Here is a 24,935-nt window from a genome sequence, read left to right as displayed (position 1 = left end):
TAGATTATATCAAACTAGTAAAATCAGTACCTTTAATATATTTAAAGGATTATAATTTATAATTGATACAAAATAATATCTCTAGTAATGTAGATATCTTTCATGCAAGATATTGTATAAAAACAAATTAAAATTTTAGTTAATTAATTCATTATGGGTCAATTACATGAATATCATAATTAAGTACAAAATTACAACTAAGTCATATCACCAAACTTAATTTTTAATATATTATTATTCTCTATATATTATGATTTTGCACTATAGTTTAAAAATTATAGACTCCAATTCATAAATTATAAACCCTAGAAAATATATTCTAGACTTCTAATTTATAAATTCTAATCCTTAAAATATATTAAAAGTACTGATTTTACTAGTTTGACATAATCCAAAATTATGACTAGATATAATTGTAAATAATTGTTAAAAAATGAATGTCTGTGTAATTTTCCCTTTTATGTACATCTATCCACGGGTCCGGGTACCCACCCGGCCCGCCCAGGCCCGTGTTCTTTGGGCCGGATTTGGACAATGATAATTGTTGTTAGGTCCAGTCCGACCTAGGCCCGCTAAAGCCCGCCTATTTTGGGCAGGTTTGGAATTAATAAAAATAGCACTGGCTGGTCTAGTCCGGCCCGCCTATGAATATTAATTAATAAATTTATATATTATATATTTATTTTTAAGTATTAAAATTTATTTTTTATAATTAAAAAATTATATATGTATGTTTAAATGGGTTTACATGGGTTGGGCTTGGGATTTGATTTTTAACCCCGAGCCTAGCCCAGTCCGAGCCCGCCTAAATTACTAGTGGACTGGGCTGGGCTGGGCTAGGCTTGGGCTGAGGACTTTTATAGAACAGTCCATCTGGTCCGGCCCGACCCATGGTCAGGTCTAACTTTATGTAACTAAAAAATATTTAATAAAGTAATAAAATTTAAATAGCGATAATAAAAAATATATAATATAAGGGCGGGTCGGGTCACTTGAAATCGGGCTTTTAAAATAAATCTCAAGTCCAATCCATTCTATGTGAGGATTCGAATTGGGCCAGGTCAAGTTCCAAATATATTTGTCCAAGCCCAATTCATGAAAAATAGGCTTGGATGAGCTAGACGGCCAGCAGATACTTGAACATGTCTAGTCAAACTAGTATCTGGAAAAAAAATTGTTTAAACGACTGCTTTTCATTTTGCTAAAAACAAGATCATTTAGTTTGATATTATAAAAAAAACGTTAACAACCTCAAAATGGAAATTTCAAGAATTAAAATTATTTAGTGTCACATTTATTATGTAACCAAATTTTTTTATTTTTCAAAATTATTATTTTTTGAACTTTTCCCCTCTAAACATCTACATGAAGAATTAAAGTTGCTTAATATATCCCTACCAAAAAAAAAGTTGCTTAATATATCATCAAGTTTTGAGGTCGCTAACGCATATTTTAATTTAAAGAATCCTTGTTTTTAGTACAACGAAAAACTTTAGTCATCTTCTTGACAAAACGAAAAAACCCAATCACCTTCTGGACAAAAAAAAAAATTCTCAAATAGCAATTTGACAATACGTGAAATCACAATGTTTTTCTATATATGAAAGTAACAAATAGAGACATACGTGTTTAAGGACCCGTTGGTTTTACCTACTGTTTGCTATTGTTGTCTGCTGGTTGCTATTGAAAAATGCTGCTTTTCCAGAAAAGCATGATTCCCTGCTTTTATAAAATGTTACACTTTTCAAGTGCAAAATGAACGTAAGTTTTCTAACCAAACACCTAAAACTCTTCATTTTGAAGTGAAAAGGCAAACATTAGCACGAGAATATGAGCAATCAAACACCATCTCACTTAAGACTACTATAGCGTCAGACATGGAATATAATCACAACAAAAGTGTCTTTGTACAACCGACGTGTTGATATTGATATTCAATGTCTCCTATGTCAGCAATCAGACGAATCTCTTACACATTTATTCCTCCGCTGCCCTGTGTTAATTTTAGCCTGGAACGCTTCTTCACTGGCTCATCTGAGGAGCTCGTATTCGACTGAAATAGGAGATTGCTGGAGTGCGGCATTACTTAACGGAACAACGGAACAGTCGGGTCAATGGGCTTCTCTATTTTGGCATATGTGATACTGGAGAAATCAATGGGTATGGAATCGACAAGCCATTGATCCCTCGGAAATCAGTCGTCGCGCTGAACACTTTTTACAGGCATGGAACTCGGCACAGGGGCTGGACAATAAAACGTTTGATATGGCTTCAAATACTAGATTGAGCAGCTGGTCAGTTCCTCGCTCGGGCCTGAAAATCAACTTCGAATAGACCTCGGCATGGGCCAGGCCTGTCGGGCTTGTGATAAAACATGATAAACCCAAGCTCAGCCCAAGCCCACAGCCGAAAAAAGGAATCTCAAGCCCGTCCGTCCAAGCCCATATCTATATTAAAAAAAAAATTCAATTAAAATAAAATATTCACTTTTTTTAATAAAAAATAATAAACATAATAGTTAATAAGTCTTAGAAAATTATAATAAACTAATAGTTAAATTCAAAATAAAATTACAACATAACAATAAAAAAAATAGATAGAGTTAGAGAGTGTATATATAATGCATTTAAATAAATATTAAATTTATAAATGTATCTATATATAACGGGCCGGGCCAGGCCGGGCCCGACGGGTATTTATATAGCCCAAGACCGCCATTTTCTACACGGGCTTATTCGAGCTTGGACCGGGCCGGGCCTGACACTAATTATATGTTCCAGGCCCAGCTAAATGGGCCTGGGCTCGAGCCGGACAGGCTCATCGGCCCATGGCGAGGTCTAACTTCGACGCATCAGTTAATTCCGAGGCAGGTAGGATTGGGGTTGGAGCGGTCATACGAGACGGAAACGGGTATGCAATTGCAATACGTTACCGTCAGATTCTGGGTAATTTTCTACCAGTTGTGGCCGAAGCTATCTCGTGTAGAGAGACTTTGAGTTGGATCAAGGAGAGAGGAGACGAGGAGGTCTGTGTGGAGGGAGATGCCCAAACTGTTTTACACGCGTTAAGTCAGGATCTTGAAGATGATTTTTTTAGTCTGGGACTCGTTTTAGACGATTGTTATGCTGTCTCACGACAAATTCCTAGATGCAACATTCGTTTTATACATAAGATGTTAAATAGAGTGGCGGATGCCTTTGCAAGACTAGACTTATTATCCTCGTATACTAGTGTAACATATATTATCCCTCAAACGATTGTATGCCTGTTGGCTAATGATTTACTTTGATTTATAAAATTCATTCTTTGATTCCAAAAAAAACTTAAGACTACTAAAAATAAATAATAAAACTGAAATAAATTGACAAATTAAAAAAATTGGTTTAAATAAATTTTTAGAAGCAAAGCGGGAATGAGAATAAAAAAAACTCTTGGGAAATTGTGAATCAGTTAATTGAAACAAATATCAATAAAAAAAAGGTAAATTTCATAAAAAAAAACCCTCTGTGGTTTCACTTTTTTGCCAAAAAATGATTATGGTTTTTTTCGTTTCAAATACAGGACTGTGGTTTATTCCGTTACACTATTTACGGATTTGGTGAAGATGCCGTTAATTTGCTGACGTGGATGAAGGGCAATTATGAGTTTAGGGTTTTTTTTAAAATTTACCCTAATTTTTTTAAAAACTCATAATTGCCCTTCAGCCACGTCAGCAAATTAACGGCATCTTCACCAAATCCGTAAATAGTGTAACGGAATAAACCGTATTTGAAACGAAAAAAACCACAGTCTTTTTTTGACAAAAAAGTGAGACCACAGGGTTTTTTTTTTAAATTTACCCTAAAAAAAATCTTTTCCCGATTAAACTGTGAATCATATCATATTTTCCTTATATTTATTGAAAGCACTGGTCAAGTAACCCTCGTATGAACTGTGCAGCAGAGGAAAAGAAAGTTGCTGAACACAAGGATTTGAAGAAGATCCTTTTGGCTCCAATGGAAGGTATAATCGTAACTTTCAACTTTTTAAATTTTAGAATGTTCCTATATTTTTAGATGTTGAATCCTACCATCTCATGGTGCAGCAGGACAAGTTAAGACTACTGCGAAATCCAATTTCACATGGAAAATCTCAAAATTCTCCGAATTGACAGTAAAGAAACTCTACTCAGATACTTTCATTGCCGGCGATTGTAAATGGTATTGAGATACTCAGATATTACCATTTCTTTTACTTGTGTGATGTTTAAGATTTGTGTAAATTAGGTTTGTTCATGTTGTTGTATTTGTGCTCGCCAGGCGTTTGCTTTTATTCCCAAAAGGAAAAGATGTGGATCATTTGTCAATATATCTGGATGTTGCTGATTCAACAGAATTGCCTTATGGATGGAGCAGGGATGCTGAGATTAACTTGGCAGTGATTAATCAATCAAATAACAATGCTACTGTCAGAAAAGGTACCTTTGTTTTCGTCAGAATGATTGATTGAGCACATTTTGAGTTGAAATGGAACAAGAGGATAGTAGATTTAGTGGCTAGCGTTGAGGAGATCCTACTCGAAATAGAGTTAAACGATCTTAAAATTCTGTTACAATTTAGATTCAGTATAGATTTGGCAAGAAATAAAATCGAATTCTATGAATCATAAGATTTTAACAACAGTGGCTATGATAGCCTAGTACATGTTGCTCTTTACATTTTGCAGTTTAATCCTTTTTTGTACTCAAGACCATGGATAGTACAGGCTATGATAGTGTAGTATGTACATCACTGTTCAACAAATGGCTGCTAGTAGCATCTAGACATTCAAAATTAAGAATTCGTCCTGATTTTTTTTATTAGATCTTTTATGCGTTTTTTGCCCATCTAGCACCACCTAGGTTGCCTAGGTAGCACCTAGCCTGTCAGGGAAACGTCTAGATGCTGCCTAGCCCACTTGGGCAGTGCCTAGATCCATACTAAGACAGCTATTGGAACAACAAGCATTTTTTAGTATTGTTTATCATATTTTTATTATAATTCACTTTGCATTACCAAGTGGTTTTCAATAAATTGTGTTTATTATTGGCTTGATACATCATTTGCTTTCTGAACTTGTTTAAAAAGCTTGATTGGCCCCTGAAACTTTCAAAGTGTCCCGATAGCCCTTTGAACTTGCATAAAATATTCAGTTAGCCCCATGAACTTGCATAAAATGTAATCAATTGATTACTCGGTCACAAAACAGTAAGTTAAATGCAAAAAAAGGTATTCCATGAGTCTTAAAAAAAGTAAAATGATCAAAATGGGGTATACGGTTATAATATTAGAGAAGACAAGTTTTATAGTTCAGCAAGTAATAACTTCCTTTTTAATTTATTTTTGAATTATGTAATAACATCCTAAGATGCGTGGAATGTTTAGTATTTAATTTACGTTTTTGCGACCGAGTGATCAATTGATACACTTTATGCAAGTTCAGGATGCTAACTGAACATTTTATGCAAGTTCAGGGGGCTATCGGGACATTTTGAAAGTTTAAGAGACCAATCAAGCTTTTTAGACAAATTCAGAAGGGCAAATGATGTATTAAGCCTTTATTATTTCTAGATATTTTTGTTTGATTGCATAGTTATGAAAGGCGAGCTGAGGCGATAAGGGCAAAATATCACCTCAAGGCGAGGCGAGAGTCGAGGCGACCGCCTCACGACAAATTAGAAAAACACAAAAAATAAACTATAACTCATATTGACTTGTTTAAATTCTAAAGTTTAAAACAAAATAAAACTTCTAGTCCTAATAACATATCAAACATCATCATCATCAATCCAAATCCAAATCTTCATCATCAAGCTCGTGTTAAAAAGCCTGCAAAATTTGGAAAATTAGACACTTGTAAGCTAATGTTCCATATAGTTTCATACATTTTCACAAACTTTCATGCAGTTTCAAATACTTTCACACATTTTCACTTCATACATTTTCATAAATTTGCATAATAGTAGTAGAAACTTTCATAAACTTTTGCAAAATTTGGAAAATTGGACACTTGTAAGCTACTTTCCATATAGTTTCATACATTGTCACAAATTTTCATACAGTTTCAAATACTTCCACACACTTTCACTTCATACATTTTCACAAATTTGCATAATAGTAGCATAATCTTTTATAAACTTTCATAAAAGTAGCATTAACATAAACTTTCACACACTTTCATAAGCTTCACATAAACTTTCACACACTTAATAATAATAACAGAAATCAGAAAATTTGGGCAGCATAACACTTACATAAGTCATAATAAAGAGTAGAAATTTGAGCAGCATAACAGTAGGATTGATGAAGATGAAGAAAAGAAAAAATAGGAGGAGAAGATTATAGAAAGAAAGAAAAAACAAATGAGAACACAGAAGAGTATAGAAAAAAAAATACCTGTTTATGTCGATCGGTGCTGTTGGATGGAGAAGAGGAATTGTATGTCTGATCGGAGCTGTTGGGTGGAGGAGAGTAAGTTTATGTTGATCGGTGCAGAAGAGGAAGTTTCTGTCTTGATGGATCGATGATGATGTCTTTAACTTAAAAATCCCTCATAAAAACTTTAACTTATCGCCTGAGTTCAGAAGGCGACCGCCTCTCGCCTCAGACTGCCTCTCGCCTGAGGGAGCCAGGCGGTCGCCTTATGAATAACGCCCGCCTTCCAGTACAGAAGGCGGGGGAGGATCGCCTGGGTCGCCTCTCGCCTCAGGCGACCCAGACGATCGCCTTTCACAACTATGTTTCATTGTATTCTCTACATGGGTTAAAGCTCCAACACATTATAAATATACATATTTTTCTATAGGCCTAATGCATACCCAGCCCCCTAAAGTTGTCCATTTTGTTCATTTAACCCCCTCACCTTACGGGACAACCCTTTAACCCCCTAAACTCCATAAATATGGTATTTCTCACCCCCTTAACTTGTCCAAATTTGTCATTTTAACCCTTCTCAACTCATCGAATATCCTATTTACCCTCTTAACTCCATAAAAGTGGTATTTCTCACCACTTATGATCCTATTTACCCTCTTAATTTCATAAAAATGGTATTTCTTATCTCTTTATAGTAGTAAAAAAAGTTGAATGGAGAAAGAACGAATAAAAAATACAAATAACAAGAACATTAATATAAACAAGTTAAATACATTATATGTAGGGATAATGTACCGAAATGGGCCTATGATTTTTGGGGAAGTATCAATTTAGGTTCCACTTTTATGGAAAACATAAATATAGGTTTAACGTTTAAAAAAAGTTATCAATTTAGGCTTCGATAACGGATTGTAAGGGGTGAAAAATACCACTTTTATGGAGTTAAGGGGGTAAATAGAACATTCTATGAGTTGGGGGATAAATGGACAAGTTAAGGGGGTGAGAAATACCATTTTTATGGAGTTTAGTGGGTTAAAGGGTTGTCCCGTAAGGTGAGAGGGTTAAATGAACAAAACTGACAACTTTAGGAGGCTGGGTATGCATTAGGCCTTTTCTATATTAATGGCTCATTTGGTTTACCTAATGTTGAAAAAAATTGTTTTCCAATACTTTTTTAAAATGCAAACAGGAGGTTCTAACAAAACATCTAACAAAACATCTAACCCTCTCTCTTTCAAAGTGTAAAACAATTTATGTAGCATGATTTCTGTTCTTTATTTAAATTTATATTGACAATGTGTCCAATCTCACTGACTTAACTTTTTCAAATGTCATGAAGGAATCCCCACCACATTTCAACATAGTTACAACACATTTCTTTGTACATGTTCCTCTTTGCATTTTGCAGTTTCTGATCCTTTTTGCATTCTGCAGAAACTCAACATGTATTCAATGCGAGAGAAAACGATTGGGGTTTCGCATCTTTTATTCCTCTAAGAAAAATTAAAGATCCTGCTGAAAAGTATCTTGTAAAGGATATCCTTACAATTGAGGTTGAGGTTCTTGTTCGGAGTGCTGTGCATTACTCCGACGTTGAATCTGTAAAAACCCCTGCAGATGTGCGGACGGTATGTAAAGATCTCATATCAGAACTTTCAAGTAGGAAATCAGTGTCCGTTCCAAGCCAAGCATCTAGTCCCGGTATTCAGCAGCAACAGAAAGAAGCATTGCAAGGATTCTTAAATATGTCATTAGAGGCTTTACAGGAAGCTAATTGCTTCGTCAATATCGAGGAAATTCTTCGTGTACTTGTTGAACATACTAATAATCTGCAGGAGAAGACAATTCTTGAAGATATAATGTCTCACATGGCAGAATTTAAAGAAAGTATTCCTGATGCGAAAGCTGTTGTAGAGACTGCTCAAGCTCGAAGAGCATCTCTTGTCGGGAAAAGTGCAGATCTCGATTCAAAGTTAGAGGAAAGACAAAAGGAATTAAGTATGTTAGAAGCTGAACTCGCAACACTTTCGGAAGAAGAAGCGAAACTAGATGCTGAGATTCAACGATTAATGACCGAGAAGGAGGAGATTGTTACCCAAAAGAAGTCCGTTTCAGTTAAGTTGGAGAGAGTGAACCAAGAGACGTGTAAAGATATTGAAGAATGGAGAAGTTTGGAAGGAGAGATTAAGAAGGCTAATGGTGAATGGTTTGGAGGTAAAGAGAAGTTAGCTTTGGCTAATGTGCGTTGGAAACTCTTCCGAGAGGATTTGGGTCTCGGAAAGCTTAACATTTCTTAGTGTAAATGACCCGGAAGAAGGAGCTTGTTACCCAAAAGAAGTCCATTTTCGTTTCAGTTAAGTTGGAGAGAGCGAAAGAAGAGACGTGTAAAGATAGTGAAGAATGGAGAAGTTTGGAAGGAGAAATTAAGAAGGCTAATGGTGAATGGCTTGGAGGTAAAGGGTAGTTAGATTCGGCTAATGTGCGTTGGAAACTCTTTCGAGAGGATTTGGGTCTCGGAAAGCTTAACATTTCTTAGTGTTATGTTGTTCTTGTCTTAAGTGCAAAAATGTTCTAACGTTATGGCCAGAAACAATTTTAGCTCTAATGTTTAAAATGGTGCAATTTTACCTCTAATGTGGCAGTTTAGAACAATTTTATTCCTAATATTGACAAGTTTGATCAATTTGAGAAATAATTCGTTAAATTGTCTATTCGGTCATTAATTTTATCATATACGCTTCACATGTGCACCATTTTACTTTAAGTAGTAACATATCACAAACATAAGATTATACCTTAATTTTTTACTAAAAAATTTATTATCTTTTGTATAAATTAGACAAAAAAAAATCAAATATTTCATCAAATTTATAAATATTAATCTGTAATTTATATAGATTATACCTAAGACTCGAACCAGTGATCTCCCGGTCAAAAGACAACAAAGTTTACCATTACGCCAGCAATTCATTCAAATTGCCGGAATAACTTTATTGAGAAAAATTCAAATTTGAACGAGTTTTGAGACAAATTCAAGTTGAATTGCCATTTTAAAACAATAATGAAAATTAAATGACAATTTAACCTCAATGCCTGAACAAACTTAGCAAAGAACAACACTTGCAGAATCAAAACAAGCAACATTTTCTCAGAAAAATATCAAATAAAAAGCTGATTCTTAAGAAAATTAACAAAATCGAATGAAATTAGTATATACCGACTTGGAAATACTTGAAGGTCTAGGAAAGACACCCCATGTAGAAATCCTTTGGCTTGTAAAGATCAGGATTATCTTCTTCTTCTTCTCCGGGTTCAGGGGCGGATGTAGGGGTCAAAGGGGCATTTGCCCCACCTTCATCCCAAATAAAAACAAACAAAAAAAAAAGTCCACAACTACACCGTTTTGGTTACCCTCAAAACGACGTTGTTTTGTTTTATGGGTTTTTTATATAAAAAGAAGGGTTAAGGTATAAAAATACCCCTAACGTTTTAGGTCATGAGCAATTTTACCCCTAACGTCTAAAATGGTGCAATTTTATCCCTAATGTTGGAAACCTCTGAAGCACGGACATGCCATAGACCCAACGTATCGAGTGTCGGATACGTATCTGATAGGAAATGGCTGGAAACGCCTGGGACACGGTGTCGGGGCCGTTTCCATAATATCGGAAAGTTGGACACGCGTGTCCCAGAAAAAAAAAACAAGCGATTCTTCAAATGTGAAAAAAACAGAAATGAAAACATTGAAGAAATAGATTTTTAGTGTTAAGGAGGAAAGCTTTTATTATGTTTAGTTAAGAATTTTATAATTTCGTTTATATGTATTTATTTAGTTATATTACAAAAAATCATATATAAAAATATATTTTTAATATTTATAAATGTGCCCCAATATTTTTAATATTTACATGTGTCCCCCACGTATCCGCGTCCTGTGTTTTATAGAAATGACATTTCCCGTATCCGTGTCCGCGTCGGATACCGTATCCATATCCGTGTCCGGACAACATAGTTGGAAACCAAAAGCGATTTTACCTCTAATGTAGATAAATTGGGCCAATTTGAGAAATAATTCATCAAACTGTCTTCTCGGTCATGAATATTAAAAATCACGAACATATGTTGGATGTGAAAAAATAAGAAAAAATATTAAAAATATACTGTCTTTTGTATGAGTTAGATAAAAAAATTCAAAAAATTCACTGAATTTATAAATATTAATTTTCAATTTTATTATTAAATTACAAAAAACATTATATTTTTTTTTCAGAACAAATTAATATGCAAAATAAAGAAAAAAAATGATTGTATTCAATAATAGTGTCTGAAATTGATCCAATTTATCAACGTTAGTTAAAATTGCTTTTGGCTACAAACATTAGGAGTAAAATTGTACCATTTTAGACGTTAGGAATAAAGTTGTTAGCATTAGAATTTTTTTTTTTAAAAAAACATTTTGTATCGAATAGCAATTAAAGTATATTTTTTTCATGGGATTCTGTATCCGTCACTCCCGGGTTTGGGAGGAAAAAATTGTTGGATCATCGAAATTGCTCGAGTCTCCTACAATTATCTCCACCTCAGGCAAGTCCCCGACCGGAAAAGCCTGGCATCAAACGAGGTGGTAGTAGCCCCAAATCACACAATTATGGCAAAAAACGTACCTGAATTTTCGGTTCCAGTAGCAACCTTGAAGCCGCCATTGTTGAACACCTTCGCTTCCTTATTTTCACACTATTCTCAATTGAATTAACACCCGCATCCTCATTAGATTTCAAACCGATTCCCTTTTTATTGCTCGTTTGACTCAATTTCTTGTACGCTTTAGCTTTCTCGCATCGGAATCGGATGGATTGAGAGAGAATGAGAGTCTGAAAGGAGAGGGCTTCGAAGGGAAGAGAGTACTAGTAGAAGGTTTATGGGTTAGAGAAGAAGAAAACCAGGAATTTTGAAGATGGTGAAGTGAAGCCATTGAAATGGGTTGGTTTGTTTTGTGAGCTGAAATATTGGCCTCATGATTTTGATATTTTGAAATGTTGGCTAACATTAGCGATAAAATTAATAATGTTGGGACATAGAATTTTATTAATTTAGAGAGTTATTAATTAATCGATAAATTAATAATTATTAATTTATAAAGTGATTTTAAATTTTTTTAAAAATAAATTTTAAATTACTAATTTAAATAAAGTTTTTGTCTAAAATCAATGAACAAATAAAATTAAATGTGCATTATATAAGTTAATTGAACTTGAAAGTTAATTGTATTTATGTTAAAAAATATTCAATGTATCATAGTTAATGAATTATCCAGGTGAAAACAATTAATGCTCACAAGTCTAAAGTTTAGAAGAAATTGTGTCGAGCGTTATGTAAAATTCAATTGAGGATGAAGTTGATGATAATTCAGTACATTTGAAACCAGTCACAAGAAAAGAAGCAATTATAGCATCATCCACTCTTTACAATTTTTTGTTACAATTTGACAAGAATACACCGGATCTTTTAAATACACTGAGAATGGTTAGAGATGAAATTCAACTAGATTTAAATTTCAAGAAGAAACAAAATATTATAGATTCATATTTTGTTAAATTATCCTAAGTATATATATCTATATATATTTCGCATATGTATTTGAGAAATTATTAATTTATAAAGGTAATAATACAATGTATTTATAAAGGGTTGTTCCAGAAAATTATTATCTTATTAATTTATTAAAATTGATCATTTTTTTAACTGGCCCAAGTCAGGACCAGAAGAAATTATTATTTTAAAGAGTTTATTAATTTATCGAATATTAATTTATAGAGGTTTTACTATATATTAATTGCTCGTAGTTGTCAACGTATGGAGTATCTTTGCATTTTATCTCTTCATACAACATAACTATTATTGACTTCTGCAAGTTCTTTTACTGCCATTTTTTGGTGTAAGAAGAACACTGCTATAGCCTTTAGCAACTCAGTTGGACATTAGTAAGGACCAAAGATGAATTTTCTGATGGCAATATTGCTATAGCCAAAGACATGATTACAACCACATTTTTTTTATGTCGGGTTAAGTTTCACTTATTTGACACTAATCCGATAATTGACACGAGCATACCGAGTAGCACAAGATAACAATTATCCAACAAATGCTACTACTTTTGCCCTTGCCAGAATGAGAGAAAAGAATGCCATCTAAAGACTATAGTACACTGATACAGTTCATGAACTTTACTCGTCATCGGAAGACTCTAAGCGAGTGATTCACAGACGTGAATCCGCCATCAACCATTAGATTATCGCCACTGATGTACCTCGCTTCATCACTCGCCAAAAACAGCACAGCATTCGCTACATCATCAGCCGTCAATTCAACCCCTTGCAAGTTAGCATTTTTCGCAGCGAAAGCACGAAAACCAGCTTTCGCATCCTCTGTTCTCTCGTCCTCCGGCAAGTGAGCTATCGAGAGACCAGTTAGGACTGCATAAGGCGAAACACAGTTGACTCGAATCCCATACTTTCCTAGCTCAGCTGCAACACTTCTGTTCAGTCCTAACACAGCATGCTTCGATCCTGTATATGCGTGAGGCCCTATTCCTCCTGCGGTGCTCGCCACGCTACATATTGAAACAATCGAGCCCTTATTCAATGGAATCATTATTCGCGCAGCATGCTTCATTCCAAGAAATGTGCCCTTTACATTTACATCAAATACCGTATCGAACTCCGATAGCTCTACGTTCCTGATGTCTGGACATGGTCGACCAGATAATCCAGCATTGTTGACCATTATATCCAGGGTTCCGAATTTTTCGACCACGAAATCAACAGCACGCTGAACTTCATCTTCTATTGCGACATCACAATGCGTATAACAAATATTTGGATCCTTAAATGATTCACAGACATTCTGCCCAAGTTCATCTTGAATATCAACTATACAAACTTTTGCTCCGTGTTTATGGAATAGACGGACAATGCTTTCGCCTATCCCAGTGGCTCCGCCTGTCACCAATGCTACTTTACCGAATAACCTGCAGAAACAAAAAAAACGATACAGCACACGAACATGTAAGATGGACTAATTAATAAAATCTGATTGAATGCATTCTATTAGCCACGGAGTTGCAATTTTTTTTGCAGAAAAATCAATGTCCATTTCGATCAAAACGACTCTAGCAGTAATTCTCGCCTTGCAAAACAACTCTACAAAGTCGGATGTAAGCAAATCTGCTCATCTTTGTTCAGAGATTAAACTAAGTCACAACAAGAGCTGATATTTCATGAATCATAACACTGAGAGAATTAAGTATAGAAATTAAGGGTAAAATGCACCTATGGTCACTAAAGTTTGGAATCGGTTTCATAAACGGCACTTGAACTTCATTCCCATTTCTTTCGATTTACTTAACTTCACATTTGGTTTCAATATAATCATTCCGCAAATTTGTGTAAAAAAACTCATCGGAATGTTGACTTGACACAAAACACAGTTGATAATATAGCAATTAAGCGTCACAACATACATGTCCGACTTTTACAGCTGATCTGGCACGTACATGGCTGCCACTTGTGTGTGCCACTTTAAAAAATAACATCTTATTCGACATAATGCTTAGTTGACTTATAGTCACTGATTTTACTGAAAGAAAATGAAGTTTTAGTAGCGTACACAGACGATGCCAAACTTCAGTCACCGTTTGATCCAATTACTAGGGCTGTACAAATGAGCCAAGCCGAGCGGCTCGGTGTTTGGCTTGTTAAAAGCTCGATTTACGAACTAGCCGAGCATAAACAAGCTCAATTATAATTCTCATGAATACACTCGTGAAAAATCTTGGTTCGATTATTTTCTTAATAAGAGCATTTCTATAAGGGGGAAACATAAAACAACTTAGTTTGTAAGTTTCAAACTATATAGTTTTGTGTTTAAAAAAAATCGAATGGACATGATTAATGAGCTTTTCACGAGCGAAATTCATGCACATGATTAACGAGCTGTTCACGAGCAAAGCTCGTGTATAAACTCCTGAGAAGCTCGAGAACATGATATTGAGCTCTCTTTTCTGACGAACTGGACATCAGCAGGCCAAAGATCCGACTTGGTTCGATTACAGCCCTACAATTTACCCATAAACTTTCCTGACTATCTAGAGCAGAAAAAGATTAAGAAGCAAGTGAGGATATATATACTGAAAATCAAACAGAAATTCCAAAACTCAAGTTCACATCCATTAAAATCACCAACCTCAAGAGTAAAAACCCTAATTAAAAAGATTAAATACTAAATGATAATCTATTAGAGTTAGCAACCAGGGCCAAATCAGGATCTCATCTACCCTTATCAAGATACGAAGCTCAATTAAAAATTATTCAATGAGCAAACGAAGGACTTGATTACACATTTTCCCCCAATAATCTTAACACATGGAACTCCTTATCTTTGACATCAAATCAGTACATATAAATCGAAATTGAATTCAAAAAAATGCAAAAAAGGAACAGAACAAGGATGTCTAATACTCCATGGTAAGTAAGACTAGATTTACCTTTGGGAAGAGAGAGTTGATACAGAGGAAGATGCGGTCGCCATGGTTGGAGCTTTTTGCTTCTCTTCTTCTGTATGTGATGTGATGTGATCTCTGTTAAAAATGGTAACTGAGCTGGGCGCAATTGTAAGCAGAATGCCTTTATTGTCTATGACCGGTTGAACCGGTAAACGGAAAGTCAAATTGGGTCTCGATCTACACTTTTCAAGTGGGTAAATTACAAAACTGGATTAGTTTCGAGGGTCCTTTACATATTAACTCATTACAGCATCTCTAACGTCCTGTTCTTTTTTACTTAATTTCAGTATAAGTAAGTTCAATACAGTTCAGTAGAATTCAGTTCAGTTCAGTTCAATTAATTTAATTTAATTTCAGTAATTATCATTATTTATTATAATTATAATTAATTATATATAATTTATTATTATTTATAATTTAGTATTATTTATATATAATTCATCATTATTTATTATAATTATAACTATTTATATATTATTTATTATAATTTATAATTTAATATTATTTATATTCATCATTATTTGTTATAATTATAAGTATTTATATATAATTTATAATTTAGTATTATTTATATATGGTTTATTATTATTTATAAATAATATATTATTATTTATTATAAGTGATATATAATTTATCATTATTTATTATAATTATAATTATTTATATATAATGTATTATTATTTATTATAATTTTTATATAATTCATCATTATTTATTATAATTATAATTACTTATCTATAATTTATAATTTTTTATTATAATTATAATGTTTTATATATAATATATCATTTATCATTATATATACAATTATAATTATTTGGTACAGTTAAGTTAAGTTAAGTTCAGTAGCATCCAGTTCAGTTCAGTTCAGTTAATTTAATTTCAGTTAAATTAATTTAATTTAATTTCAGTCAAAAAGAACAGGACCTAAGAGACTTTTAATACACTCTTTAAAAATAATATAAATAATTAACTCTTAGTGATTTAGAGTGTCTAAGACATATCATATACAATAATACTCATTATATTCACTCGTTATTTATTATTTTATCATTAAAATTATTAATTGTTTTTATATTTATTTACCAATAGTGTGAGGAGAGAGATTCCTCAATAATAAATTATTAATAAAAAATGAATTAAGAGGCACTAAGAGGTAGAGAGACTCTCTAGAGAGGCTCTTAGTGATTTGAGGAGCCACTAAGAGGCTGTTGGAGCTGGTTTTTCATTCTCCCTCCTCAAATTTTAACTTAAGAGCCAACTTAAGAGACTGTTGGAGATGCTCTTATACAACACATTATATATCTGGACTATTTCATTTAAAAATTATCTATAATACCGTTCATATATATATATATATATATATATATATATATATATATATATATATATATATATATCAACTTAGAATATTCTCCTTCTTTCTTCTTTATCTTTTCGATTCATTCTTCTGTTCAAACTCGAAGTATTTTGTTTCTTTTCTGTGTTTTTTCTCTTCGATTTCAATGGCAAAAGCGGCAAGAAGGTATGTATCTAATGTATTTCTGCAAATTTTTTCGATTGGTTTTAGGATTCTGTGTTCTCGTTTTCCTATTTTTGCGATTTTGGTTTAGGATTTAGAGTATCATTGTGGTTTTCGTTAGTTTATAACTATAATTTGTGAATAGAACTTAGAAATAGTTTAAAATGATAGTGAATAATTCATTTTGCCCAGAAAACTACTTAGCAAATATGAGTTGCCTTCGTGGGTTTCGCCAACTCCGAAGCAAAATCGTCGCGGTTCGGGCAAAACCACGAAGAAAACTCATATCTGTGAAATCTTATTTCCCTTCACGGTTGAGTTAATCATGAAGCTATGAGTGAGTCGCGACTTTGCGGTTAACTCAAAGCTTCACAGTTTTGATCAACTGCGAAGTAACCAATTAATCTGTGAAGTGGTTTTATTTCATTATTTGCCTAAAATGAGCTATATTTTGTTAAAGGTTCATTCATCTAAGAAGGATTCAAAGAAGAGGGAGAGAGTATTAGTTGATGATAGTGTGAAAGACATCAATTTCAAGTATCCTTATAGTTTGAATATAAATGCATCAATCACAATGAGGGGTGATTGAGATGTGATGAAGAAAGTGAAGACTAAATTAACTAAAGAGCAAATGGAGATGTTTAGGAAATCTTGATTTGGGCATTTGGCGGATATGGAGGTGTGTACGTTATCGACTCCTCTATGCCATGAGGTCATTACTAGAGAGATTGTTCCACCAAATCCAAAACATAGAGAGGTGTAGTTCAACGCCAAAGGATTTGAACTGAAATTCAGCGATTTTGAATTCGGACTCATCACCGAGTTGAGATTTGGTGATCCGGCACCAATTGTGAAGCGATTGAGTAACTTAAAGAAGGTAAACAGATTAAGAAATTTGTACTTTGAAGGTAGTCGGGTCTTAACACACAAACAAATATACGATACCTTCGAAAGCAAAGATTTAAGCCTTGAAGAAAATGGTGATACGGTCTTCATGGTTATGTTATATGTTATACACATGCTCCTATTCACCACCGATCCTCATCAATCTGTTGATCTTAATGTCATCGACCTCACTGATTTTCTGAAGTTGTTTGATAAGCTTCTATGTTGTGTGTTTGCTTGGGAGGAGATGTATAAGACGATGCAACAGGCTGTATCTGCTTTGAGAAGAAATGAGAAATTTTAGGCATTCAACAAGGGTAAGATAATGTTGTTCCATATCAGCTAGTTGGTTTAGCACAAGCATTTCAAGTATGCTTCGTATATTTATTTGATCTACTTGATGTTAGATTTCTGTTGTATTTGAATTGAATTGAGATGTTTTATAGGTTTGGATACTTGAGGTATGGAGTGCGCCTCATAAATCCTATATGAGGAAAGACAATAGTGTACTCATCATTTAAGTAGATGAATAACTTCCAAAAATCCAACTTTTAAAGAAGCATCAGATGTTTTTAATGTAAGTAATATGGTATCTAATGTTTATTGGTGTTGTGTTTTTGGTTTTGTGTTTTTCAGTCATCTGATGTGCCAGAAGCTGCACTTGTGGTTGAGGCAATTGAAGAAGTGTTGCACCCTGGTTTCCGGTTTTTACGTAGGTCGGGGTGCGTGGCCGGCTCGATCCGCCTTTCTCGCGTGTTTTAAGGTTTCGAGTCGCCACCAATCATCACTTGAAAATATGTATGCGGGTGTGATTGGTCACCCTATCTGTTTGAATTGACTCTGTGTGGTTTGGTTTTGATAAGGATGGTCTTCGAAGAGATTCAAAGTTCATTTTTTCGGTTACGTGTAGGGAAGAGATGTGATCTCACCCTACCCCGTCCGACGTATCGGTACTATTGTGATATCATGTGTTAGCTATTTGTTTTGCTTTGAATTGTCGATATAAACCAGACACTCGTGGATTTTGGGGTTATTAGGTACAGTACTGAATTCTAATGATGTTTTCACATCAATTAGAATTAATTTGGTTATGAATTCGAATGATGTTTTCACATCAATCCAAACTAATTTAGTTATGAATTCGGATGATGTTTTCACATCAATCCGAATTCATTTGGTTTACAATTTTTGAATGACGTTTTCACATCGATCCGAATTAATTTAGTTATGAATTCGAATGACGTTTTCACATCGATCCGAATTAATTTAGTTATGTATTCGAATGACGTTTTCACATCGATTCGAATTAATTTGGTTATGAATTCGAATGACGTTTTCACATCGATTCGAATTAATCTGGTTTACGAATTCGAGCGATGTTTTCACATCGATCCGAATTAAATTGGTTTACGAATTCGAATGACGTTTTCACATCGATCCGAATTAATTTGATTAATTTTATTAATCCGAAATAACATTTCGAATCGAATTATTTTGATCTGAAAATACGCGTATGACATACACGTAATTGTATTTTATCGAATTAAAATAATACATGCCCAATAAAATGTGAATAATAAGGAGTATTTTATGAATGATTGAATTACGTTAATTAAATTTAATAATGTATCAAAATAATTGAAATAATCAATGTGAAACTCGATTAAACTAATTAGGATTAAACTTAGTTAATAAAAGAGATAATTACAAATAACGAATACTAACAATTTGGCTAATCAACATCAAAAGGGCTAATTAATATACGAAAACTAATTAGTAATTAAATTGAAGCTTAAGATAATAAAAATTGAGCTAATAACATTGAAATTTTAACTAGTGAAAAAACCTAACTAATTAATTAAATTATGTTACCTGTACATACTACACAAATTAGACAAAAATTAATGTTAAACTAATTATAAACTAACAAAGTGTGTGTATGTGCAAAGATGAACAAAACAAGTGGGCTTAGAATACTTACATGGCTTGTTTGGGAGGAGATTGGCGAAATGGGCTTACTGAATCCCATGTGATCCAATTGATTTACTTGGATGAACCTTAAGCCTTTGTTTGGGAGTAAATTTGTGCTTTTAGGGTTGGAGTTTCCCATTTGAATCAGCAGCCTCTTCCTCCTTCCTCATGTCTTCTCCCTCAAATCATCACCGATGGTTCTTGCTCCAGCGGTCTCGTCTCTCTTCTTTTTACGAAGCTTTCTCTTCCATGGCTATCGGTCTGCTCCGATCTGTCCCTCCGTCCTGCTTCCTTCGATCTGTCCATCGTTCTCCGACGTTGAGCTCCTACGGCGGCTCGGACCTTTTATGGTAAGGAGGCCCTTGATTTCTCTTACTTTTTCTTCACTTCTGACTCCCTCACTTGATATTTCACACAATATCAGTTATAGACATGCTTTCAATTTTCAATCATATAAACTTCAATCTCATATAAAATTTACATATTATACATAAGAGAAAACATTTACAATTTACAATACACGTTTAAGTCATTATCCTACATAGAGGTGAGCTGCCTACTCAATAAACATATTACGCATATATGTATACAAAAGTAATGTAAAGAACACAGATCAAAATATATCATCAGTAGCAAGTTAGAATTTATTCACATTATAGTAATACTTATTTTAGTAAGGCCTTGCTGTACTTAGACAATATATATATAAAATGGTCCTTGGGCCTAATCTTTATTCTGGCTCACTAAATTCGGAATACAATCATCTGTGCTACGGAGGAGTTAAACTCAACTCACGTACTCATATATCTCAACACATGTGCTTCCGGCTCACAATATTCGGATAGCACTCTCAACTTGGACCATTTCACATATCCATCTAAGAAAGCTCATATTCATTTATAATCCAACCATTATTCAGTTCCAGTATGTGCACAAGGCTCAACATGTCGTATTTACTCATAACACTGCAACATACTCAATCATATCACTTTCTTATCAATCATAATGTATCACAAACACTTAAACATTATTCACATCATTCACATCAGATTCAACCACATCTCATACTCAACAAGGCACAAGCCATAATACATTAGTTCATACACATATATAAGCAATATGCTTACCGTCGCACTCAGTTCGATCTAATCTACATGATCAGGTGTGAGTTCAATTGCACCTTGTCCTCCTAATGTCACATAACATTTATACAATTAGTATTAACATAAACTTAATGAAAATGTAAACTAATGCATGCTATATTATTTACAAGACACTAACTCCACAAAGTTCATACAATCTAATCCTTTTGTCTTAGATCATCACATGACCTACTTGCACACATTCTGCCATAACTTTCTCTATATGAATCCAAATTCCCTGTTTCTTGACCCTACTGAAACTAGACATATATAGGTATAACATATCCAAAATTCACATTAATATCACGTCTACACAATATATGGCATGAAAAATGATTCTGTCCAATTTCCAGCCAAGAAACAGACTACCCAGATTTGCATCTACCATAATTCACTCAACCTAGCTCACACTAAACACAATGGATTGTCAAATCATTTTACAGACATATACTTCAAGTAGTTAAGAATACTTTTGTATAAATAAACTTTCTCAAATTCGGACTCTAAGGTCCTCAAAATGCTACATCAACATGGTTGCCTCACATGACATTCAATTTCGAGGCAGTCATGATCCATCTAGGTTTTCTTCCTCTATATATGGAATTAAAGTTCCATATTTTACAGAGGGTTTCATAAGATATATAGGAACATAGTTTATTCTTTATGTATCTTCAAATTCGAACAATATCAATATGAAAAACATGCTCCAAGATGATTGAAAGTAGTATCCTATATTTCTGTTTAGGGCACTTGATACATATCTTTCATTTGGACAGTCTATAACCACTTTAAACAACACCAAAACTCAACAAAATCAATCCCAACTCATCCACAACAAATCCTATGATCATACCTAGGTATTTTAGAATCTCAAACTCATAGAAAACAAGCTAAAACAACATACTAACCTTCAACTTATGTCTATCACCTAGTATGCTTCCTAACTTGACTTGTTTGGCTTGAAAATAGAAGAAATTGTAAGAGTTTTGTTTGGAGAGGTTTAGGGTATGTCAAAGGAAGGTTTGCTGAAGATAATGGTCGAAATTGTGGCTGGGATTGAGGAGGAATGAGTTGTATAAATCCTTTTTAAAACAAAGAGGCATACTTTGTCTTACTTGAGTGACACCTCGTGCTTGCTCACAAACCTCCAATCCAGCCCTCCAAAAATGTAAGTTAATCAATTTAGGACATATGAATTCATTCATTCATTCATTTAAGTCCTAACTCAATTAACCAATCGTTACATCTTAACGACACACTAATCATCTACTAATCGCACGGTAATCGCATTATGCATATGAAACTTCTAATGACAATGCGATGAATCTCAAATGTATGTATTCAATCATGAAAACATATATGAATGTGGGAAGACTCATATGTTAGAGTTTTAGGGATGTTATAGTTCTTTCCCCCTTAAAGAATTTCGTCCCCGAAATTCACTTACCAGAAGCTTCAAATAGGTAAGGATATTGTGTCCTCATATTTTCTTCTACCTCCCAAGTTGCCTCATCAAGTGTTTGATTATGACTCCATCTCACCTTAACCATTGGAATTTCATGGTTCTGAGTCGTTTCATTTCTCGTCCCAAAATCTCTAAAGGTTGCTCACGAATAGTCAAGTCTGTGCTCACTATTACAATCTCAGGTTCAAGAATCATATGACTTGGGTCTGATCTATATCTTCTCAATACTAACACGTGAAATACATCATGTATTAAAGACAATTCTGGTGGTAAAGCTAACTTATAAGCCAATGGTCCAACTCTCTCAATGATCTCATAAGGCCCGATGTATCTTGGATTCAACTTCCCTCTTTTGCCAAAACGAACTATTCCTTTCCATGGGGATAATTTTAAAAATACTTTATCTCCAACTTTATATTCCATCTCCCTTCGGTGCTGATCCACATAAGCTTTCTGACGTTCTTGTGTAGCTTTTAAATACTTCTTTATGACATTGATCTTCTCAACAGTTTCCTGGACTAACTCAGGTCCTTCTAGTTGCCTCATTCCTTCAACATCCCAACATATAGGGCTTCTACACGGTCTTCCATATAATGCCTCATAAGGTGCCATACCTATACTCGAATGATAACCATTATTATAAGCAAACTCCATAAGAGGTAAATGTATATCCCACTCACCTTGGAAATTAAGAACACAAGCTCTCATCATATCCTCTAAGGTCTGAATAGTTCTTTCTGATTGTCCATCTGTCTGTGGATGAAAAGTTGTACTGAAATGCAATTTTGTTCCCAAGGAGTGCTGTAAACTGCCCCAAAATCTAGATGTAAATCTAGGATCACGATCTGAAACAATAGATATAGGTACTCCATGCAACCTCACAATTTGTTCCACATAAAGTCTAGCCAATTTATCCATCGAGTCTGTCTGTTGAACCGGTAGAAAGTGAGCAGATTTTGTAAGTCTATCCACTATCACCCATATACTATCGTGTCTACGCCTTGTTCTTGGTAATCCCATCACAAAATCCATAGTGATCCTCTCCCATTTCCACTCTGGTATGGTTGAAGGTTTTAGTTTTCCCACGGAAGCTTGTTGTTCAGCTTTAACCTGTTGACATGTCAAACATTTGGAAACAAAATCAAATACATCTTTCTTCATTGTAGGCCACCAGTAAAAAGGTCTCAAATTTCTGTACATCTTTGTCATTCCTAGGTGCATAGCATAAAGAGAATTATGTGCTTCCTGTAGAATTTTCGATCTTAACTCTACTACATCTGGAACACATAATCGATTACCTATCATCATAGTTCCATCATCTTCCACAAAAATATCAGGTCTTTTACCTTGTTGTACACGATCTCTCATTTTCTGTAAATAAGGATCATGCCATTGTGCTTCTTGGATCCTTTCTTTCAAATCTGGTTTTACCCGTAGTGTAACCATCAAACCTGTTACTTCATTTACTGCTAACTGCACATCCATGGCTAGCATCTCCACTAGTGAATTCAAACTATAACTCGTCATACTAGCCACAATATCAACACTCTTTCTATTCAAAGCATCTGCAACCACATTAGCCTTTCCTGGATGGTAATCTATTGTACAATCATAATCTTTTAATAACTCAATCCATCTCATTTGTCTTAGGTTCAGCTCATTTTGTGTAAAGATGTACTTCAAACTCTTGTGATCAGTGAGAATCTGAAATGTCTCCCCATATAGGTAATGTCTCCATACCTTCAATGCATGGATGACTGCTGCTAACTCTAAGTCGTGTGTGGGGTAATTCATCTCATGAGGTCTCAGTTGCCTAGAAGCATATGCAATGACTTTCCCATTTTGCATTAGAACACATCCCAAACCTTGTCCCGAGGCATCTGTATAAACAACAAAGCCACCACCTTCAGAAGGTAACACTAACACTGGTGCAGAAGTCAATCTCTTCTTTAGTTCCTCAAAGCTTTGGTGACATTTATCATTCCATTGGAGTACAACTCCCTTTCTCAGCAATTTAGTTAATGGACCTGCAATCAGAGAAAACCCCTCTACAAATCTCCTGTAATAACCAGCTAACCCAAGAAAACTCCTAAGGTCTGTAACGTTCTTTGGCGGTTCCCACTCATCAATAGCTTTAATTTTGGAAGGGTCGGGTTGAACCCTTTCAACTGACACCACATGACCAAGGAATACAACTTCATCCATCCAAAATTCACATTTGCTCAACTTTGCATACATCTAATTATCTCTTAAAATTTTCAAAACAATTCTCAAATGTTGTTCATGCTCACCCACAGTTATCTAGATATGGCTGAAAAGTCGTGTTCATTAATGCCATGAAAGCTGCAGGAGCATTAGTCAAGCCAAAAGGCATCACAAGAAACTCAAAATGACCATACCTTATACGAAAAGCAGTTTTAGGTATGTCAGCTTCTGCAACTCTCAACTGCCAATAGCCCGATCTTAGATCAATCTTTGAAAAATGACGAGCTCCTCTAAGTTGATCTAGCAAATCATCAATCTGAGGCAATGGATACTTGTTTTTCACTGTCATTCTGTTTAATTGTATGTAATCGATACACAGTTGCATACTACCATCTTTCTTCTTCACAAATAATACAGGTGCTCCCCACGGTGAAGTACTGGGTCGTATAAACCCCTTCTCAAGTAGTTCTTCTATTTGTTTCTTCAATTCTTGCAATTCCATTGGATCCATTCTATATGGAGCAATTGATATAGGAGATACTCCTGGCATGGTCTCAATAGGAAAATCAATCTCCCTATGAGGTGGTAATCCTGGTAGTTCATCTACGAATACATCTGCAAAATCTCTCACCACTGGAATATTCTCCAATTTGCCTCCATCCTCCCTAGTGTCCACAACATGAGCTAAATATGCCTCACGCCCATTTCTAATCCATCTGATTGCTTGAATTGCAGATATTAAACAAGACGGCACAACCTTTCTCTCTCCAACAAATAACACAGTTGATTCTGA

The 24,935-nt window shown here is 34.4% G+C and overlaps 2 protein-coding genes and 1 long non-coding RNA gene across 4 annotated transcripts; 1 reads left to right on the top strand and 2 right to left on the bottom strand.

Annotated features, from left to right (window-relative positions):
• The first annotated feature begins 3,915 nt into the window (after positions 1 to 3,915).
• Positions 3,916 to 9,057, top strand: LOC136224110 (MATH domain and coiled-coil domain-containing protein At3g58360-like). Of its 2 annotated transcripts, none has more exons than XM_066012364.1 (4): positions 3,916 to 4,002; positions 4,088 to 4,199; positions 4,299 to 4,456; positions 7,827 to 9,057. In XM_066012364.1, exons 1-4 carry the CDS (start codon positions 3,927 to 3,929, stop codon positions 8,687 to 8,689), a joined length of 1,209 nt encoding a protein of 402 aa, XP_065868436.1. In that variant the 5' UTR covers positions 3,916 to 3,926; the 3' UTR covers positions 8,690 to 9,057. The 2 variants fall into 2 exon arrangements, with proteins under 2 accessions (XP_065868436.1, XP_065868435.1); XM_066012363.1 differs by having other exon boundaries at positions 4,085 to 4,199.
• LOC136224111 (uncharacterized) lies at positions 4,428 to 11,402 on the bottom strand. Its single transcript, XR_010686286.1, has 3 exons — positions 11,057 to 11,402; positions 6,414 to 8,221; positions 4,428 to 5,846 (listed from the first exon to the last, which is right to left on the bottom strand). It is a non-coding gene; the product is annotated as an uncharacterized lncRNA (long non-coding RNA).
• A 972-nt stretch (positions 11,403 to 12,374) lies between these two features.
• Positions 12,375 to 15,045, bottom strand: LOC136224772 (xanthoxin dehydrogenase). The gene is made up of 2 exons (XM_066013192.1): positions 14,935 to 15,045; positions 12,375 to 13,419 (listed from the first exon to the last, which is right to left on the bottom strand). Exons 1-2 carry the CDS (start codon positions 14,976 to 14,978, stop codon positions 12,624 to 12,626), a joined length of 840 nt encoding a protein of 279 aa, XP_065869264.1. The 5' UTR covers positions 14,979 to 15,045; the 3' UTR covers positions 12,375 to 12,623.
• Between the last annotated feature and the right edge of the window lie 9,890 nt (positions 15,046 to 24,935).

Source organism: Euphorbia lathyris, chromosome 3 (genome assembly GCF_963576675.1).
Source record: "Euphorbia lathyris chromosome 3, ddEupLath1.1, whole genome shotgun sequence".
Taxonomy (NCBI): Eukaryota; Viridiplantae; Streptophyta; class Magnoliopsida; order Malpighiales; family Euphorbiaceae; genus Euphorbia; species Euphorbia lathyris.
This window is presented reverse-complemented; position numbering and strand designations above follow the sequence as displayed.

What these genes read in the sequence shown, in the direction of transcription:
- LOC136224772 (XM_066013192.1), bottom strand. Translation starts at nt 14,978, where the DNA reads ATGGCGACCGCATCTTCCTCTGTATCAACTCTCTCTTCCCAAAG. An exon ending in TCAACTCTCTCTTCCCAAAG is followed by an intron (nt 13,420 to 14,934) that starts GTAAATCTAGTC and finishes TTGTTTCTGCAG; the next exon opens with GTTATTCGGTAAAGTAGCAT.
- LOC136224110 (XM_066012363.1), top strand. Translation starts at nt 3,927, where the DNA reads ATGAACTGTGCAGCAGAGGAAAAGAAAGTTGCTGAACACAAGGATTTG. An exon ending in CCTTTTGGCTCCAATGGAAG is followed by an intron (nt 4,003 to 4,084) that starts GTATAATCGTAA and finishes CTCATGGTGCAG; the next exon opens with CAGGACAAGTTAAGACTACT. An exon ending in ATTGCCGGCGATTGTAAATG is followed by an intron (nt 4,200 to 4,298) that starts GTATTGAGATAC and finishes TGTGCTCGCCAG; the next exon opens with GCGTTTGCTTTTATTCCCAA.